Source organism: Gymnodraco acuticeps, unplaced genomic scaffold (genome assembly GCF_902827175.1).
Source record: "Gymnodraco acuticeps unplaced genomic scaffold, fGymAcu1.1, whole genome shotgun sequence".
NCBI classification, from domain to species: domain Eukaryota; kingdom Metazoa; phylum Chordata; class Actinopteri; order Perciformes; family Bathydraconidae; genus Gymnodraco; species Gymnodraco acuticeps.
In genome coordinates, this window is record NW_022989768.1 from 4,761,012 (window position 1) to 4,782,800 (window position 21,789).

At 38.7% G+C, this 21,789-nt stretch overlaps 1 protein-coding gene across 3 annotated transcripts in view; it reads right to left on the reverse strand.

Annotated features, from left to right (window-relative positions):
* Positions 1-21,789, reverse strand: part of kif18a (kinesin family member 18A) — a 49,240-nt gene that overhangs the window by 7,318 nt on the left and 20,133 nt on the right. For 2 of the 3 annotated variants that reach the window (XM_034217110.1, XM_034217119.1), the window contains 9 exons: positions 18,944-19,120; positions 18,774-18,848; positions 18,519-18,619; positions 12,695-12,857; positions 12,032-12,196; positions 10,944-11,065; positions 10,545-10,816; positions 7,736-7,780; positions 3,014-3,392 (listed from right to left, as the gene is read on the reverse strand). In XM_034217110.1, coding sequence (XP_034073001.1) covers positions 3,014-3,392; positions 7,736-7,780; positions 10,545-10,816; positions 10,944-11,065; positions 12,032-12,196; positions 12,695-12,857; positions 18,519-18,619; positions 18,774-18,848; positions 18,944-19,120 — 1,499 coding nt within the window. The remainder of the gene's footprint in view (positions 1-3,013; positions 3,393-7,735; positions 7,781-10,544; positions 10,817-10,943; positions 11,066-12,031; positions 12,197-12,694; positions 12,858-18,518; positions 18,620-18,773; positions 18,849-18,943; positions 19,121-21,789) is intronic. The other variant, XM_034217127.1, reaches the window with a different exon arrangement.

A 21,789-nucleotide genomic window follows, 5' to 3' on the forward strand; every position in this document is an offset into this window, starting at 1 on the left:
ATATGTAATAAGGGTGTTATGAGTGAGTTTCAGTGCAACACGCTGTTAGCATTTTTCGCTCGTGGCTAATTCATAGGCTCAGCGCTAGCTTTGTGGGTTAAAAAAAGAAAGAAAAAAAGATCAGTTAGCTGAGTCTCTTCCCGTTACATGGATATAAAACATTCATAGTTTATTGAATATTAAGATGCCCTCAGACGCTGTTTCCTGCAGATGATGCGTTTTTCCCCCCGGTATCGGGGGTGCAGTGTAGAAGAGGTTAAAAGTCACCTATTATGCATAATCCACTTTTTCATGTATTTTATACATAAACATGTGTCCCTCTGTGTAAAGAGATTCTGAAAGTTTCAGGAAAAAAGATTCCCTCACTTTCTGTCCTGATCCATTTATATAAAAACCTGTGTGAAAATGAGCTGATCAGATTTTGGCCACTTTATGATGTCATAACGATTTTTTGGCTTGTGTAACCATTAGCCAATAACAAACCAAGGTATAACCCCCCCACCTTATTACCTGAATTTCCTCCTAGAGCACCATTGTGTTATTTTTAACCAAATATCTCGCAGAAGGGCGTGGGACGAGGGGCACCTTATTTTCCTCTAAAGTAAAAGACAGAGAATCAGCACTTTTGAAACAGGGCTGAACAGAGGGGATTATGGGATGCTACAATGATCTGTTTGGTATTTTGAGCCAAACACTTCAGAGACATGTTTTGTATCTGAGACCTATAATATATTGATGAAAAACAGTATAATAGGAGACCTTTAAAGATAGTTGGAAACCAATACACTGATACATGGTCAATGTGTAAATGCAAAGGCTCATCTGCTTGGAACATCTTTCACTGACACAAACCCCGTCTTCTGCTCCAAATGTTTCCTATTCTGTTTGCCTCTTCTTAGCTGACTTAAGCCTCTAGGCCTATGGTTCCAGTCTGGAAATTTGCTGCTGGTGATAATACTTCGTCTGTTTGCACTATAGTCTCTGTCTTGTTTTGAAAAAGGTTTTAGGGATTTACCACTTCTGCGGGGTTTGGTAGCCATCCAGAATGAGCGTCTTTTACATAGAATCCTTACATTCTGGGAAACTTTCATTGGCGGCCGAAGGGACATGTTTATAGTTTGATCCTATACATTTTATGGAACTGATTTAACAGATACATGTTTGCCTCTGAACCAATTAACTACACAGATGCTTGTTTAAAAAAAAACATTATTTATGCTTTCTGGGAAGATGATACAAGAAAGTATAGTAAGTATATATATTTAATAAACATTACATTATTATTCTTAGTTTTTATGCCTTTTCCAGTCATTTTATCCGATTAGACTGTGCAAAATGTAAATGATTATTGCATGAATTCTTTAGTCATAGTGGACATTGGTGCCAAATGTATAGAAATCACCCCCAGGCATTCTTGAGATATCGCATTTACACAAATTGGTCGGACGTAGAGGCAACCGGAAAACCCTGTGCCTCCAGATCGGCTGTTGTTAGCACAGAGGCATTGGAAGTGGGCATTTCCCTTATTTTGTTTGTACTCAATAGCTCAGAGAGTTAATGAAAATCATTATTGGTGTTTGTTAATCTTATTAAAAGCATTAAAAGTATGTGGAAGCAGGTGAAAACATATTTGCTGGCTTGTCAAGACATTAACAATATTAGATCAAGTCAGTCTTTGATGCATGATAAACCATGAGACACCTGGGTGATTATGAGTGCAACCCAGAGAAAAGTACAAGATGCAAGTACAGTGGGGCAAAAAAGTATTTAGTCAGCCACCAATTGTGCAAGTTCTCCCACTTAAAAAGATGAAAGAGGCCTGTAATTCTCATCCTAGGTACACTTCAACTATGAGAGACAAAAGGGGGGGAAAGAATCCAGGAAATCACATTGTATGATTTTTAATGAATTCATTGGTAAATTCCTCGGTAAAATAAGTATTTGGTCACCTACAAACAAACACATTTCTGGCTCTCACAGACCTGTAACTTCTTCTTTAAGAGCCTCCTCTGTCCTCCACTTGTTAACTGTATTAATGGCACCTGTTTGAACTCGTTATCAGTATAAAAGACACCTGTCCACAACCTCAAACAGTCACACTCCAAACTCCACTATGGCCAAGACCAAAGAGCTGTCAAAGGACACCAGAAACAAAATTGTAGACCTGCACCAGGCTGGGAAGACTGAATCTGCAATAGGTAAGCAGCTTGGTGTGAAGAAATCAACTGTGGGAGCAATTATTATTTGGAGGGAGTTGAAAGTCCATGTTGCCCAGCGACAGCCCCAAAACATCACTGCTCTACCTTGTGAAGACTTACAGAAAACGTTTGACCTCTGTCATTGCCAACAAAGGGTATATAACAAAGTATTGAGATGAACTTTTGTTATTGACCAAATACTTATTTTCCACCATAATTTGCAAATAAATTCTTTAAAAATCAGACAATGTGATTTTCTTTCTCATTTTGTCTCTCATAGTTGAGGTATACCTAGGATGATAATTACAGGCCTCTCTCATCTTTTTAAGTGGGAGAACTTGCACAATTGGTGGCTGACTAAATATTGTTTTGCCCCACTGTATATGACAAACAGAGAAATACATGACACGAGTGGGACTTCAGATAGCAGTGCTGGGTTAGCAGTGTTTTGTGTGTTTTACCAAAGTGTCTGTTCCCATAAAGAGTAGTATTGTTTACCGAAGCCTTACTTACACAATGTCCTATACTATTATAGCAGAACCTTTTTGGAGGAACCACAGGAGTGTAGTAGCAGTATGCAGCTGTATCGATGCATTGTTTACGACTACTTCAACACGTTAAAAGAGTGCACCATATGGACAATATACTGCATGTTTAGTGTCAAGAGAACTGTAATCAACATTACAAGCCATTCTCAAAACTGACTAGTAATGTTATCCAACTTTCAGGAGGGAGGAATGTGTGTCTGAAGGATCACATACCCTTTTAAACGTTTTAAAATCAAAAGGAAAGCTTAGGCATGAACGTTCTCTCACCTTTTGTTAGGAACTTGGTTCCCCTCGTTGGCTTTCGGAAGTCGGAGTGGTTGGCTGGGACCCGAGAGCTCCGTTGACGCCAACGCTTGACAGGGACTCCTACTTCCTAATATGATGGTTGCATTACTTGCAGTTTGATCATCATCGTCCATAACTTCAAATGTCATGTTAGGATCCATGGCACTTGAGCTCTGTGGCAAGTCTTTAAATGTTTTTTGAGAAGGTTCTGGTGTGCACTGGAGTGGGAACATGCCCTCCTCAAACACCTGGGCTGTGGCGAACGTCTGAGGGCTTTGTGGTGCCAGCGACGCAGACAGATTCCTCCTGGTGGGCATCGTTGGATGTAGTTCTGCTTTCATATCTGGCTGTTTTCCTCCAACTAAATAAACAAACAATCAGCATTTAGTAAAAATGGACAAAGCAGCAATAACATAAAAGATGTTTGAACATTTTTGGTAAACCTATTTCACATTAATGATCTGTATTTGTTTTTTCTCTGTGCTTTTATCCCTGATTCGAAGTGGGGGGCAATGTGACATTGTCCATCAACCCTGATTGAGAATTTAGTTTTTGACAGCTAGAGTTCTTACGGATTTTTTTACAAACTCAAAAGTTGACTGTTGCTTCTTAAGTTATGAATATTATATTATTTAGAGAAATAAAATGTCCATAGGCTACAACAAGAAACCAAAGAAAACATTGTTTCGTAAAAATATATAACCGATATAAGCATATTTAAATGCATTGTTTACAACGAAGAGCTTTAAGAGTAAAAAAAGGCTAATCAAACCACAGCAGAGCAACAGTTAACAAACCCATCCCCAATGACGTGGTCCCTGTATTCAATCAGTAATAAGTGCTGAAGTGCCAGCCTTGGGCTAAATAGTGCAATTTACAAAATGTCACAACAGAGAAATGAGATGGATCATTCCCTTAAGTTACACCCGGAAGTGTGCAGTAGTGTTGGTGAGGTTATACATGGCACAAGACAATTAAACATTATAGTGCCTTATTTGCACATTTAAACTTTACAATGGCAGAATGAAGCTGTGACAGGCATTATTATCTTTAAAAGCGCTGCATTATATAAATAAACCAGAGCTCAAGGACTACTGGCTAACAGCCTTGGATCGGTATATTTTTCAAACAAGGAAAATATAATGCTCAAACACGCAGCGCTCTGAACTCTACTTTTAAAAAGGATAAAGTGAAGGTGCTGCAGAACTTTTATGGGCAACATTATTTTTTTTATATATCGTATGTAATTAGTCTGCTGTTGTTTATTGCTCTCATTAAATAAAAAACGTACTATTCCAGCAATTACCAGGGTAAAACACATGGCAAAAATGTGCATTTTAATATATACTAGCAAACTGCACCATTTAATGAACACAGGGAAATCCTCAAATACTTTTCTATACCACTGCTTTCTATGAGGCCGGTGACCCGTAAACAGCCAGGAACTTGTATTTTTGATATTTCCAAGGTTTGATTTTTATCATTGTAGCATTTGATTGGAAAAAAGATCTATGAATTTTAACGATTTCAATTATTTTTTTGCTCAGATTTGTATTAAATTGTAAGCTTTACAGGAGTTAGACCCCTGGAAATATTAAATCATCCGTTGGTCAGAACCTTCCTGTACTGAATTTATCCATAAAATGTAGCAAACAATAAATGACGCAAGCTGGCTTCTAATTTTTTCCGAGCATGACTTTTTTGCTAAGTGGTACTGTTTTTATATTTAAAAAGGCTATAGGATGGCTTGTTCCTGCTCTTCAAAAAGAACAACAAAGTCTGTTATAAAGCTATTATTAAACAGTGTAGCATGCACCGACTGTGGACACAGCCACGCAGACTGTAGCTACACAGCAGTCGAGCACTGACAGATAGCTAATGCTAGCAGATAGTGAATAGTGATGGGCTTCACAGCCTTATTCCATAGGGAAGTCAAACTTGCATTCATTAGTGGTAATTATAGCAAGTGGGCATATTCCCAACAGCATTGATGTTTGTTTCCTTTTCAAGACAGTTGTAACACTGAGCACAAATACATGCCTGCATTTAGATCAATGTTGAAATTAAAATATATTATATTTAACAAATGATGATGAAGCCTCTGGTTCCTTCAAAAACTAAAACAGGATCACCAAATGATATATATCACTATGTATTCAAATAATGATTTATACAAGTAATTGAATGTCGTAATTTTGATGCCATATTGTCTTTTTTAATAAAATGACAACCACATCTTGGGGCAGATTGTGTTAAAATCATGGTGTCTGCATCCCATTACGAACAGCATTACACTCGTGGCATTTCCTGCAGGAGAGTGGAGAGGGTTAGGGAGGGGGTTTCAAAAAAGAAACATTCCAGCACATAAAGGAAGTGAGAGCACTAAATGCAAAGGTGAATGACTGATTTAGACATAACCTTAAATATCAAAATGCAATATTTAGCAAATGTGAGTCAGACCTCAGACAGCACGATGATAAATCGTTCTTTTCTGTGGCAGAGGAGTTGTCCCTATAGCAATACATGGAAGCCGGTTTCCTTCAATCACATATTTTTGGCTTGTAGGGGATTAATACATGCATGAGTTGCTATTTCTGGTGGAGGCTGCACTGAATTAGGGTCGCCTGGTTGCTGCTGCCTGTTTTTTATAGTGCGCCTTTTCTGGTTGGTGGAGCAGGGGAGTTTACGTCTGTTGACGTTTTTTCCTGCCCTGCTGTGGATCTGCATTTTCATGAATGAAGCTCAGGAGGGATTTGGGAGGGTTAGATGCGAGACAGACAGAGAAACATATTTGAGGGTAGGAGGGAAATAAAGGAAGAATGGAGGAAAAAGCCAGACTAACAGACGTTTGAAGCAAAAGGACAGAACAAATCTGAGGAGGAAAAAATAGATAAGAGAGAAGAGAGAGGTACAGGATCGAATGGGAATATAAAAAGAACAGCATAAAGGGGGCAGTGGGAGGTAACTGAATGAAACATCCTGAAGCTATTAATAAACGCACGTGTGCACACGTTTAGAAATCAACACTAAATTGTGTTTCTTCAAAGGGAACACTTTTATGTGATATGCTATTATTAAGCAGCCCACAAAGAGTTAATGCGCTTTCAAAACCCCAACCCTTTTTAAAAGGGATGAAATGTGATTGGCTTTGCCAGCTGCAGGGTGGAGCCATTCCTCATAACATGCTGCAGTGACTACCATTAAGAGCTGAGGAAGCAGTGAGGGGCTGCCAAACAGCATCAGGATCAGATCAGAGCACTTCGTCTCGATGCTAAATAGAACCATAGTTATTAGAAAATCTGTGTTATGTCAACTGCATTTAATCGAAAAATGTTCAGTCATATAGTGATCATTAAGATAGTGCTGCACAACATGTATAATTACAAAAGCAAATAAACTGAATTATTGACTGAACAAATTGCACTGAAAGAAGTATTTGGTTATTCACTATTAAGCAAATGTTAAGCCTCTAAAAGCCTTGCATGTATTTTGTGTGTTGCATCTCTGTTGCTGTCTGTAGGCATGTTGATATTATGGACATTATATAAACAAATCCTTTTTGTGTCTGGTACATTTAGGAATAATACTATAAAGCTGTGCCCTTTATAAAAATGTATAACATTCCTAACTCAAAGAAAGATAGCAGATTACTATGATTTATATTTCTTTATTCCCATGACGTATTATGTTGTCAATAACAGGAATTCATTAAGTACTATTCTATTAGAGGAATGTCTAACGTTTGTTTATTTCAAATACCATATCCACCCAAAGTTTTATAAATACAGTTAATGTTTGGCCATTCAAGTTTGTTTGCAAAAATATAAAAGATCACCATAGTAATACAATTGTGAGTGGTGGTGTTGACATTTGTAGAGAGACAACTATAGATGTATTGCCAAAGAAAAGTTAAATTATGAGCAAATAACAATAAATGACCAAATGGAAACAACTGGCTTGGCATGAAGAAGGAAGGGCCAGACAGAAAGAAGGACTTTCTATAATACGTAGCAGGGAAACTTCATATCAGTGGTGACAAACTCCCTCGTGCTTTCATGTTTCATTGCAATTCAAGAAACTCTGGTCATCTGGCAGGACTATTTTCTTCAAAAGTTACATTTCCCACAATATGTTTCAATGAAATGTAGACCACCTGCAGTAAATATCATTACAGCCAATTTGAACTGCAATATTTCACAGAGCTTTTTGTGTTATATTTCCCTACAGGTTCCATGTGTAGTTTTCCCTCTATAAAACTGCTTTTGAGTATTCACATCATTTCATTATTCATGTTTTGGCCAGGGCGGAATGTCTGCAGCACACCTATAAATCTAATTATATTACGTCTATGACTTTTATTGTTCATTTTACTACTCTGAAGAAGGCCTTTAACTTAAACTGCTCAAAACACGTTCACCAAATAAGAAGCAACGCGGCAAAGTGGACATTTTGGCTCACACAAAAACAATTGTACGTTTATATGGCACATTGAAAACACAATTTTATGATGTGTGTGTGCTGCTTCGATAAAACGTAGCATCATCTCTTAAATGTGTGTTTGGGCAAGTGTGATGGATTGAGTGAAAGGTGACAAGGAGAGAAGTGAATGATTGAGGGGGAGGGGGGATTAACAAGCAGGCAGGGCTTTAGGATTAATGACTACAGTATGTTAGCATGACGGGGAAGAGAGGAGAGTCGATCTACCTTTTGGGTGAAGCAGCGTGGTTCTTTTCCTGTGCCTCTCTGCATCTGAGAATTTTAAAAATAATGAAGAGATTCAAGCAGAAGCTAAATGTAAACACCTTTATCAAAATAACAACAACACGGAGAGCCTGACAAACCTCCGAGACCTTTAAGTGGATGTTTTTGTTAGAAATCTTACATAAAGGTGCTTTGACCAAATGGGTTGTTGTTTTAAACTATTTACTGAAATTGAAATAAAACGTTTGCTGGTATAAAAATGAGATGAATACAAAGGTTTAACACTTTCCAACATTGAGGACGGTCTATGTTTCAAGGATCTCTCATTGTGCAGACTGTACCAACATCATTTGAAATGAATCTTTTCTTTAGGAAAAGTCGATCTGGCTGTTGTGTTGATGTTCAAGAAAATATTAATCTGACACAAAAGCCCACACATGGTGCAGGGCAATGTGGCCGAGATGTCAGAAGGGACATAATGAATTGCCCAAAAATCAAATAATCCTGAAAGGTTTGAAATCTTAAACAAACATCTCATTATCTTTGAAACTTTAATCTATGATTCACAGGAGGCCGATACTATCATCTGTATTCAGTTATGAAATGATTTATATTACAGGCAATGAATTTAAATGGACCCAAACAAAAAACACTTAAAAAAAAAATACTGGATGTAATACAATTTGATATAAGCCAGCAGTGGAAGAGAGGGACAGGTGCAGAGTTTACGGCCACACAAATGAGACATCATCACAGTAATTGAGGATTGTTAAGCAGCTTTGGTTCATGCTCCAGTGTGTGTCGTATCTTATACGTCACAAGGGGCTCAGGGGCTGCTAGGTCATGCTAAGATGACAGTTAAAGTGAACATGAAAAGTGCAATCTTATGAGCCCTACAATACACACTGCTCCTGGATTAATGCCAAATACACTGGACCTCATTCAACTACCCTACAGGACTCCTGAATAATATATTTAACAACTTCTTACACTTGTGTAATCTAACATTTTTACATTTAAGATGTCCCTTGGAGGGGTGTCATTTTATTAACTTTGTGCAAAACATTTACTGGGTGGTGTTCAAGATATTAAAAAGGATACTATTCAGGTATTCATTGGCAGCTGTGATGACAGAGCAGCTAATGTTGTGTAAGAGGCAGGGCAAATAAGTGTTTCTACTCTCGGCTCCTTTCCATCATGGTCTGAACTGCTCTGAGGGTACAGGTGTTGTATGAATTATGTACCAAGAGTGGAACAAATAAAAAAATAAAAAAATACATGTGTGTGACACGGTCCATGTAGCTATACTACTCTTGGCTAGGGCTGCACAATTAATCGATTTTAAATCGAAATCGCGATTTTAAATGATGCAATTTTGTTCTTCTTGTGTCAGTCATCCGCACCAATCAGAAGTGCTGCGCTCCACATGTAATAGCCATTGTTAACCAATCAGAAGTGGCCCATGGTAACTACACATACGCCCAACAAAAACACTGCACGTGAAACGCCCATGTGTGAAGACGTTTCTAGCAACATTCATGGTGTGGATAAATGGCTTCAGCCGAGCCAGAAGCAACGTTGGACAATTTAGGTACAATCAGTGAAGAATCTGTGTATTATATTTTATTTAATGAACCGTGAACTGGGTCAGAGAGAAAGACCTGTGTGTGTATGTGTCACTGTCTCTGTGTGTGTCTCTGTGTGTGTGTCACGTTCACTGTCTCTGTGTGTGTGTTTTATCTATGGAAACACTCTCCTGTGGATGTCCTTTCAGATTATATATATATATATATCGCTAATTTTATCACAATTGCAATATCTGTCAGAAAAATCGCAATTCGATTATTTCCCCAAATCGTGCAGCCCTACTCTTGGCACATAATATCCTGAGCAAACAATATAGTGTGAAAGGGTGTGAATGTCAGCTGTAAATATGATTTATACAACAGAGGTGGTCATTTGAACTGAACTTTTGTAAAAACATATTTAAGTAAAAAAACAGATAAATTGGTGGGGCATTAAAACATTAGCAAGCAGCTAAGATTCTGCACATCAGAGAGATGAATGTCTGAATTGACACAGATTCGGTCAATGAGAGGCCTCCCCCTCTCTCTCCCTCATTCTGGGGTGGGGGCTGTCGCATGCACTTGGTAGAGTTAATTGAGGGGGACAAATCATTTAGATGTAATTATAGGGGAGACTTGCTTCCCCATAAAAATGACACCTTCTCTTTTTTTCTTCCCACCAGCAGAAGATGATGAATGCAAGTCCTTTTTTTATATCTGACCAGTTTCAATTAATTCATTTGGGAGCAGTGGTGCATTCTCTTAGTGGCTATTTATAGAATAACATTTAATGGACATTTTCTAAGTAGATGTCTTGATTATAAGCAATAACCCATTACTGAAACATTTGATGTTTTTATTAGTCATGCATGTTGTGGCTATGTAGTCAGGTCTTCCTGTAGTGATCAAGCAAATTGACAGCTTCCCAGTCAGGCTACATGGCAGTACTTTTCAACGCTGAAACAATTACTGGATTAACCAATCAAATCTAGAAAAAAAAAGACAAACATTGAAATGAAATAGCTTCCAGAATTGGAGGATTTGCTGCTTTTCTTAAAAATAAAAAAAGCATTTTTAATAATTATAATTGACTGAAGAACTCTTAAAAAAATGAAATATTAATTGATTATAGTAAACAAATAATTTGCACTACCTCATTTTCCTACCTTCACTAGTTTTGCAACAATCCATCCAAACATATGTTTAATAAACAGCAGAATAATAAATAAGTAATATTGATGACTTACTGCAGGGAGAACTCTGGTGGTAGAGCAGATGTGAGAAAGACAGGACAGGTGCCAGGTCGCTGCAGCCCGCCTCCTCCTGAGACTCCCCTCCGGCCCCCACACCATTCAGCTGCTGCCCTGCCACTTCCTGGTCTGCCCAGACCACACCTCTCTCCCTCAACACAAGGTGCTCTAGTTCATGGTTCTCCATCTCATCTGCGGCTGTGACCAGCCCAGCCGCACGCAGCGTAGAGTAGTGCCGAGAATAAGCCGGCAACAAGATGTTGACCATTCTAAAAAGCAATGGAAAAATATGATTTAACAGATGAAAAGAATAGAAGTTACAGCAATGTAAGGTGCAATTTCTTCAGCCAGACTGATCAACAGTTCTTTAATTGTTTCTAGGTATTGTCAACATACTTTTGCATTCGCTTGTTCTCCTGATCCTGCAGTGCAGTGAGCTCCACCATCTGAGTGATGTGTTGTTTGAGATCATTAACCTGCAGCTCCAGTCGGTGGCCGTGTAGGCTCTTATCTAACACCTGAACAAAGGGGAGAAGTGGGTTCAGAGCAGAAATGACGAGGGAATAGCCATTATAACAAAACATATAGAATTGAAACTCTTGAAGGCAGAATTAAAAGAAACTAAAAGGAAAAGAAGATGCAAAGTTCTGTTTTCATCCATGTTTCATCAGAAAATCTGTCTGCTGCGGGTAAGGAAGGGGAGAAAAAAAGAGAAAGAACTCTGACGTAAAGAAACTACGAAACAACAGCAGAGAGAACATTTGACCGGTGGGTGCGTCACAGTTCTGGGTCAGTTCCTGGAAGAAAGGATAAAGAAGAAAAACATAACATGGGCATGGTTTAAGGTAACTGGCTGCAGTGTGAGGGATGAGTAAAGGGTATTGATTTATTCTCTTCAGCGATCCACGAGTGAGCCGGAGAAATAAAATGAGCACGGTTCTAATTACTGGGAGAACAGATGGGAAGAAAACAAAGACAGTCACGACACCAGTAGAGACACAGCCTACCTTCCAAAATAAACAAACAAAAAACACCAAGTGATGAGTTTTGAAGGATGTAACCCACATTGTGAAGTTATTCTTTTGATCTAATCATGCCTATCTGTCTTCTTAGATTAACTCTAACTAGCTCATCCTGTCCACAAGATATGTAATGTTGTAACTAGTTTAACTCACAACTCGCCTCCACTGATCTATTGTCCAAAAACATACAAGAATGAATGTACTCCATCGCCAATGCCAAGGTTGTTGGAATTTGTATAAACATGGCTACAAGCACTGTGGTTACACAATTGTTATGATCAAACAAATAAAGTTGATACTAAACCATGAAGCATTTCCATTTATTTTTTATAAAAGTGAAATATAAATGATTACAAAGAACATCTGTGAAGCAAGTGTTCAGTCTTATCAAAGTCACAACAAAAACACACATTTGGAAGTCAATAACTAGTTAATGCACAAATGTCACTTGGTTCTACTAACCTCCGAGGTCTGATCATTGGACTTCAGCAGCTTGATCTCATTCTCAACTCGATGTAGCCAGCCGTCATTGTCCAGGAAATGCGCCTTTTCCTCCTTCAGACGCTTCAGAATGTGCTGCTGCTGAGTGCGTAAGCTGGCAATCTTCCGCTCATGCTTGCAAGTGGACTAATGAAAGCAACAACAACACATTTAAGTTTGAATTGTGCATTGCTAGGATTAATGTGAGACATATTTAACTATGTTTGTGGTCAAAGTATTTCTTAACAATAATTTAAATACTCCATGTGTTGTCAATTGTTGAAGAAGTTCATCTGAAACTAATTATTTCTTCTTATAATATAGAAGTTTTCAAAAGCAGGTGATTTAAAACCACTATCAGGTCATTTGTTCTCACACTTTAATTCGTTTTGGATGACATTGAACCGCTCTATAAAGTTTGGTCTTAGAATTTTTTTGTGTGCTAATTATACTTTAAGTGTAATTTACAGCTGGGACCAACACTGGCAGAGAGGAGCCAGGTGCTGGGGAGCATAGTTCCTCCTGTAGTGGCGTAAATGAGAGGCCAAGACAACCATAGAGAACAGAGACGTGAAATGATGACTCAGCAGCTGTTTGTCTGCGGGGATGATGGGAAGTGTGGATAGCAACGTAAGCATCAGCTACCTTCTCAGTCTTTTCTTTGGCACAGAAGCATTGGACCTGCAGGTTGTCCTCCTCACTGTACCGCTGGCGCAGCTCGTTCTCCTTCAGTCGTCTCTCCAGATCCAGCTGCTCTTTTCTGATTTGGGCCCGGCCCGAGAAGATTTGCTGCAGAGCTTCTGACACCCTAGAGAGGGGGAAGAGTGATGTTCACATGTGAGAATCTTTCCTATCAAAAGGGCTGCATTTGAAAATCTGAATTTAACAAAAGTGAATGTCAAGCATTACAGAAAGCGTGTAAAATGAGTTTTATATCATACATTTAAAGAAGACATTAATGCTGTGGGTCTCAAACGGTTTGGTCACCATTTATGTAAACACATATCTCCATTTGAGGGGGTAGTGATTAGTAAAATATGCATAAAAAAAAAAAAAATGAACTAGGTGAAAAAAGGTAAGATACACTTTTAAAACTTGTTGAGAGCTAAAACTAGTCTTTGCTGCTGCCTCAAAGAGGAGCAGGGGGGGGAGGAGGGAGACAGGAGAGGCTGATTCAGGAGCACAGACACACTCACAACTATAAATGAACCAAAAATAAATAAATAAACAAGTTTCAGTGTTTTTCATATTGGAAATGGTATGTTATTGGTTATGGCCATGATTTTATGATTATTGAAAAGTATACAGTTCTGTTTAATATAGGTGTTTCCATAGATCTTGTCTCTTTATTTTCCCCTCAAAATGCACCAGATTGATGCATTTAACTCCAAAATAAAAAACTTACCGGGGGAGCATGCCCCCGGACCCTCCTAGAGGATTTGAGGTCCACCCCCACATAAAATCACATTGATAGGTTCCTAAATACATTTACCATTTGTTTTAAATAGTAACCCATGTCCATATGTTTATTTGTGGGTAGTAGATTTAAACTATAGGGCTATCACTATGGGCCCTGCCTGTACCCGTTCGCTCTGCCATCGCGTGAGGGGTCTGCTAACAAGCGACCAACAGAAAGGTTAATGTTGTTGCACGTCACCTCAACCCCCTCCCAAGTATATATCAGATATGTGGGAAATACTGTTCCGACCTTTTTAATGATCAGGTGAAACAAAACGTATTATTTAGATCAAATGTTTGCATGACTATTATTGTTATTCTCGCCAATGAATTGCTTGAAGGTTTGATTCAAGAATTAGAATATGCTGTTTATGGTTTCTTAAAGCTTCTTTAAAGATACCAGCTCTGAGCTGGAGAAATATTCTTAGCTATATGATGTATAGGTGTATTTTTGGAACACGGTGGAGGTGATATTGAGATTGGATGCAAGTGGCTGTCTGCTTGAGTTAAAGCAAAAGGAGAGACAGGAGAGGCACGCAGGTAAATAAGACTGGAGAGCTGTCGCTGAAATGTGACTGCACTCTTCAATGTAACTCCAGTGACGTAGGAGACGTCGTGGCCTTGCTAGACTGCTGAATTTTTAATAGCGTGAGAAGCGTGCAGCCTCTATTCAGAGCCTCTCACTGTGCGAGTTGTGAATTCTGATGCCAGTGAATGAAATGTGTGGGAGTGAGACTCATTCAGCTTTTTCTTGTCCCCCGCCCCCAACTCAAATACCCCGACAGATGCTACTGTATATCTTAAAGATGACTAAATCGGAGGTAGTTAATCTGATTTATGGTAAAGAAGTTGATGTGTATACATCATTAGAATAAAAAAGGCGCTGCACAGATGTCCCTATCAAATTAAACCTTAACCTGTTAGGCCCCAAAAAAGTCAGAATCAATATAGATGTTTTTTATGTTAAAGAAAATTCAGATTGAACATGGTAAAAAAACTGTAAATTATAGTGTCCGTCCAAAAAATATTTTGTACTTATAGTGAAAACTAACCTTGGATGATGGGTTAGTAGACTAAAAGCTTTAGGAATCCAAAGCACAACAGATAATAAGTACACTGTATCAAGATTGATGCAAAACAAGTGATATTTGACCTTTTTAGATAGATTTAGCAAAAAAAAACTCTTCTGGGGCCATTTGGGTGGATTTTCCATATCTCTGGCCCCCCTTGTTTGATTTTGACATGTGACATCTCTTCCTGACCGTTAGAGACAATATAATCGAAGGGAAATCGTCCCATAGACTCTCATGTAAAAAAAAAAAAAGCTGGCGTCTCTGCGCATCCAATCATGTTGCAGAGCGTAGGAATATCCCTGCTCTGATTTCTGGAAACGGAAAAGCAGTTTTTATTGCTTATGGATTATCAGAACATTTCAAAAGGGGACACAGACACATTGGATTAACCTATGGATTAACTACACCATCATTTTAATGCCATTGAAGACCAGTTTTGACCAGACAAAGACCAAGGTAAGCCATGTTAGCGTTTTGGGCTACCTAGCGCCACATGTTTTGATGTAGGTTTTTGTTATTTTCTCCGCGAATTTGTAATCTTTTAGTGTTGAGGTGGGTACCAATAGATTCTGTGTCTCCTTACGATCATAAATGATGTGTTGGATGTGCAGCTAGGATAAGTAATAAGGGTGCCAGGAGTGATTTTCGGTGCCGTAATAGGTTAGCATTTTTCGCTCGTGGGGTAATTCAGAGGGTCACTGTTCGTATTTTGAGTTAAAAAAAAAGAAAGAAAAATGTCAGTTAAATTAGTTTTTTCCCGTTATATGGATATAAAAGATTCATAGATTATTAAATATGAAGGTTCCTTAGACGTTGATTCCTGCAAATTACGCGATTTCAGGCCCGGATACGGGTCCGTGGGGCTTAAGAGGTGTTAACTAAGATAGTTAAGCTAATGTTGATTATAGTAGTCATCAAAGCACTAGTATCACACACCGGTATACACAGAGGTACCTACTCTATACAGTGGGGCAAAAAAGTCAGCCACCAATTGTGCAAGTTCTCCCACTTAAAAAGATGAGAGAGGCCTGTAACTTTCATCCTAGGTATACCTCAACTATGAGAGACAAAATGAGCCCGGGCGGTGTGTTTGGGATCATTGTTATGCTGAAAGACCCAGCCACGTTTCATCTTCAATGCCCTTGCTGATGGAAGTAGGTTGTCACTCAATTCACGATACATGGCCCCATTCATTCTTTCCTTTACACGGATCAGTCGTCCTGGTCCCTTCGCAGAAGAACAGCCCCAAAGCATGATGTTTTTACCCCCATGTTTCACAGTAGGTATGGTGTTCTTTGGATGCAACTCAGCATTCTTTCTCCTCCAAACACGTCTAGTTGAGTTTTTACCAAAAAGTTCTATTTTGGTTTCATCTGACCATATGACATTCTCCCAATCCTCTTCTGGATCATCTAAATGCTCTCTAGCAAACTTCAGACGGGCCTGGACATGTACTGGCTTAAGCAGGGGGACACGTCTGGCACTGCAGGATTTGAGTCCCTGGCGAAGTAGTGTGTTACTGATGGTAGCCTTTGTTACTTTGGTCCCAGCTCTCTGCAGGTCATTGACTAGGTCCCCCCGTGTGGTTCTGGGATTTTTGCTCACCGTTCTTGTGATCATTTTGACCCCTCGGGGTGAGATCTTGCGTGGAGCTCCAGATCGAGGGAGATTATCAGTGGTCTTGTATGTCTTCCATTTTCTAATAATTGCTCCCACAGTTGATTTCTTCACACCAAGCTGCTTACCTATTGCAGATTCAGTCTTCCCATCCTGGTGCAGGTCTACAATTTTGTTTCTGGTGTCCTTTGACAGCTCTTTGGTCTTGGCCATAGTGGAGTTTGGAGTGTGACTGTTTGAGGTTGTGGACAGGTGTCTTTTATACTGATAACGAGTTCAAACAGGTGCCATTAATACAGTTAACGAGTGGAGGACACAGGAGGCTCTTAAAGAAGAAGTTACAGGTCTGTGAGAGCCAGAAATCTTGTTTGTTTGTAGGTGACCAAATACTTATTTTACAGAGGAATTGACCAATTCATTCATTAAAAATCCTACAATGTGATTTCCTGGATTCCTTCCCCCCATTCTGTCTCTCATAGTTGAAGTGTACCTAGGATGAAAATTACAGGCCTCTCATCTTTTTAAGTGGGAGAACTTGCACAATTGGTGGCTGACTAAATACTTTTTTACCCCACTGTATGTGTGGCAGATTTATTAGAGTTGCATTCGTATCCCAAACAAAAAACTGTTAATGACAGTGTTTTTCAAACCTGATCCTAGGGTCTCTCAAAGCACTTGATTTTTAATCCAAGAGGTCAAACAGTCCCTCACTAGTTTAACAAGTGACTATCTAGATTGAAAAAAAACCATTATCTGTCATTGTGTTAATTTAAGAAACAGATAACAAGTAAGCAAGGACATAGCAGGAATTTATAAAAAAAAGATCTAAAATTAGGAACTATACTAATTAAGCCCCTCCCCCCAAAAGCTTAATTAATTACAGACCCAGTTAATCAATATTTTAGTATCTGGCTGCTCTATTCAAGTCTACAGCGACTACAGTGCAGGTCAGAAGTGGATGTGAACAAACTGCTTCTTGAGCTCAAATTGTTAAGTGCTTGTAAAATATTGCTGTTAATTAGACTAAAACATACTAGGTATGGCAAATAATGTTCTCTCTGAAGGTTTCTCCATTAATAATGTTAGTACATTTTAAAAGTATGTTACAGGGGGAATTAGACTCATGTAGATGTACTACTTTCCAGGAAGAAACCGTTTTCCAGGAGGTGCACATTTCGTGGGATAACATTTCATAAGAGTTATACAAACAAGTATTTTGAAAAAATCTAAATCTCAGGTCAATAAGGCATGCTGTGAGCTGATATGAACAGGGTACAGAACAGTACAAGACTTTTATCAGCAGATTATCAGAAGTGTCATTGGATGCTTATGATTCATTTAGTGAATTATGTATTTGTTTATTTGTGAGGGACAGGTACCAAGAATCATCAACTGTGCAGTTATTACGATGATTCTTTGTTTTTTTTGTACACTCTGGGTAGGTCAGCTGTCAAAAACCCCACCAACGCATTGTGTTGCGAGTGTGTGGGCATGGCACCACAAACAAATAAATAAACAGCAGTTCACCTTTTTCAATGAATGAGATCCACCATGATACCTACTGACTAACTGATCAAAACACGTAGAACTGCGTTTGGTAGAAAAAAAGTAGTTTGCTTCTATTGTAGCAACGTCTTGATGGTGCTGCTCCTGGTTGAATATTACATTTTAACTTTTGGATTTTCTTTATGAAAAGGGTGAAGACAGGCTATCCAAAAACAACCAAATAATATCCATCCACAACAGCTCAGTACAATTCTCTCCCGAGCCATCAAGAGATTATGCAAACATTAAGAGGTTGCCATCATGTTTTTTTTATAGACAAATATATTTTAGGTGCAACCTAGGAGCAGACAGCATCCAGTTAGGGGACCTGAGGATTGCATCACCAATGCTTCACCAGCAGTGAGTGGTCTAAAGCCACTATACTCTTGTGTTGGAGAACGTGGGCAGGGAGAGGAGCTCATACATCTCCCAACTAAAGGCTACTCTGCCTACTATGCTACAAACATGAACAAATAGTGGACCAAAAGGTCACAATACAACAACAATTACATGAAATGGAAAGCTAAAATGCAGACTTTAGTATTATTCATCGCAAGTAATTTTGTCATCATAATGTTGAAAAGTCTAATTGCAGGTCCTATGAATGTAAAAAAAGGCTTTGTGCTCTTCCTGCATGTATTCAGTGTTTGCATTCCATTTACAAAGTTCAAATAAATAATAGAGACTCCTAATAAAAGAGTTTATAACAGATAAAGACACAACTTATTTTTCTATGTCTCAGATTACTCCCTGAATCCCACTTTGTACATGCTTACCTTTTAAACTCTGTTTGTTTCTGGGAAGAGATGGTGGTAGAAGCCCCAGGCACCATGTTCTTCTCCTCATAGTCTTTGAGTTTCTTCTTCAACTGCACAATCTTCAGAAATGCAAAAATAAAATTGAGATAGCAGTAAGAAATGAGCATTGGATAATGGCAACTGTTTGAAAGAGACATTTTAAATATCAGAAAATAAAGATTTGCTGGATTTTTTGTATCATTAAGTATGGTAGTGTTGGTTGTGTCATATTACCTCTTGTCGTTGCTTCTCACATATCACTGCATACTGGCCAATGTGACTGTCCAAGCTTACAACATTACTCTTCAGCTGATAAAGGTAGAGAAAAACATGTAAAGATTAAAAATATAGATCTATAGTCAAATAATTATTTCATTTATATAATATAATGCTTAGATACTTACCGATGATTTAATCTCCTTGGCCCTGTTGGCGTACTTAAGTGTGTTGTGGGTGTCATCGTAGGACTTGGATGAGGGGCTAACATTGGCAATCATAACCGTCCTGCAGTTTCCCCCCAAGGAGTCTTTAAGTAGCCGCGTCAGCTTGCTGTCCCTGTACGGTATATGAGTCTTTTTATTCTAAAAACAAATAAGAAAATATAACATCAGTCCGAGAAATTAGACTATATTGGATTTTTTGCTTTATAAAGTGAACATTGAGTTAATTTAGAATCAAATCAAAAGAAAATACTGAATATGGATATTCAATACTTCTGTCAGACATGACCAAAAGAGCAACAATTAGGAGTGTTAGGTGCATTGTGATATGAAGAAAAACACAAGGTGCACCTTAATATGCATTCTCCATCTGGAAAAGCCGCACAAGAAAAGCTTAGTCATATTACACTATTTGGTGGGGACCAATAAACTTAACAGGAAACTAAATTCAGTATGAAGTGTTCATTTTAGTCAAAACAGAGAACAGCCATGGACCACAGTAGTCTGAAGTCCCCCTGCAGCTGGTCTGGGAACACAGCTCAGTCTGCTATAATGGCGTCAGATAGACTACAGCTGCTTAGGTGAGTCACAATCTCAAGGGCATAGGGATTGCAGAAAGTCACATTAAAGTTAAGTAACAAATGAGTGTAAAAGGATCTCTTTTGGGGTTAGCAGCTGTGCCTGCACTTCTCCCTGGAAACACCCTAATGCTACATCTGGATCCAAAGACCTTAGTTATAGTTCATGTCAGGTCCAGGAAGATTCAGGATAGTAATGCAAATTTGGAAAACCTGCTCTCAAATGTATTCTTTTAGCAATGTCTGTATCTAAAAGTAAACTGAAATATATGTTTTGACTCCAATAGATTGGTCTGTGATGGGAAATCTGTTACAGGTTCAATGTCAAATGAATGGAAGGACCTTCAGTAATGTGAAAGGGAAGTTTTAAAGCAGCTATGAAAAACAAGCGCTTGATAAGAACCTCAATTCCACGATGCTTTAATGGGCTTTGTCTGGTTGTCTGTCAATGATGCATTCAGTTTTTTTTACTGACTACTCTCCATGGTCAAGTACATTTCTTTAATCATAGAAAACCACACAATATGAAGAATGTAAAAGGTTGTAGTTATCGCTGTTACCACTGTACAAGCATACAATTAACATAATCATTTGAACATAGATCATAAGTGAGGGGGGCTTTTTTTCCATTAGGAACCTTGTTTGTTTTTTTAAGTTGAAAACCACATATCCGTATTTTTAAAAAAAAGCAACATTTTTACTATCTGCAGCATTGAGCATTTCCATTTCACTTTGGACAACACTTTCAGGAAAATGTCTCTGCATTGGTTTGGACATAGCATACGGCAAACAATTGCAACAAAAAACACGAAGCAGCATAGCATGAAGAGGAGATTTCTCTTCACTCAAACAAACGGCATGTCAGCCCAGACACAAGTGGGGACATTCTTTCCTATAAACAATATCCACAACGTGAATTCCTTGCCTGCCAAAAGTAAACACTGCAAGGCCAATAATCATGGGGATTGGGTTTGGATATATAGTAAATTAAGCAGATTAAACTATGAGTTCACAACTGGAACACTTTGGAAAGGTGGGTAGAGTATAATACAGTTTTAACACAAGAGTTAAGTAACCTGTTGAAGAAGGATCACATTTCAGCGTGGCCCGGTACATGTGCACAGCACTAAATGCATGTGGCCTGCTTGCGCCTCGTCCCTTGAGACTGGTGTGTAAAATGAGAAGACTGCTTGACAGATTAATGTATGCAACTGGAATGCAATTATACCCAAATACTCAGTTCACTCTACACATCCCAGGTTCTCCGTTTTACATACAAGCTAGTGCCTAACTTCATATACCTATAACCATAACAATTTGAAAAAATAAATAATTTTGAAGTATGGCTGCTTTAAAAATATTATAATTGCTTGATTTGTACCTTATTTAAAAAAGCAATATATTAAATGTTTCAAAATATAATTTTTTTGTTAATCACAACTAGCATTTAAAGAATGCTCTTAACATCCCGATAGCAATGAATATCTTAAGTGCTTTGACAACAAATCCATAAAAATTCATCTGTGGAAGCCGTAGTACTGTAAAAAGCACGACCAATCATCTGAGCCGGCCCGGCTAAAATAATTAGATGGCCTACCTGCCTGTCAGCCTTCCATCTGTTCACAAACTTATCTCGTGCCCACATTGGTCATGTGCGCGTCCGTGTGTGTTGGAGGAGGGGCTCTGTAAGGAAGTGGCACATTTTTTCCGGCTGTGTATTTTCTAATTCTAGCGCACTCAAGCTGGTTTCTCCAAAATTACCTACCCCACCTTTAACTTGTTACATAGATAACCAAACATTTGGTTCAGTCCCTATAGTCTTGCAGATGCAGCTGCCTTGGTGCCTTGGTCTCATTTGTGAACAGACCGCTTATCTTAACTCACTGAGGCATCTAGCAGACTGCTCCCAGCAAACACACCAGGTGAAACCCTGTTCAATATATTAAAGAGAAGGTGCGCAAAAAAAAAGTTTTCATTTTGTATTATCATTTTGCGCAAAGATGGCACTGTTTGTCAGAGCACTTCATCCTTCTGGGATTTCATGAAAAACAGCTCCAACGCCTGTGTGTATGGGAACGCCTCTGGTGCTGGTCCATTAACTGGCAGTGTTTCCCATATACTTGGGGGGGGTTTGAGGTGACGTGCAACAACATTAACCTTTCTGTTAGTCGCTTGTTAGCAGACCCTTCACGCGATGGCAGAGCGAACAGGTACAGGCAGGGCCCATAATGA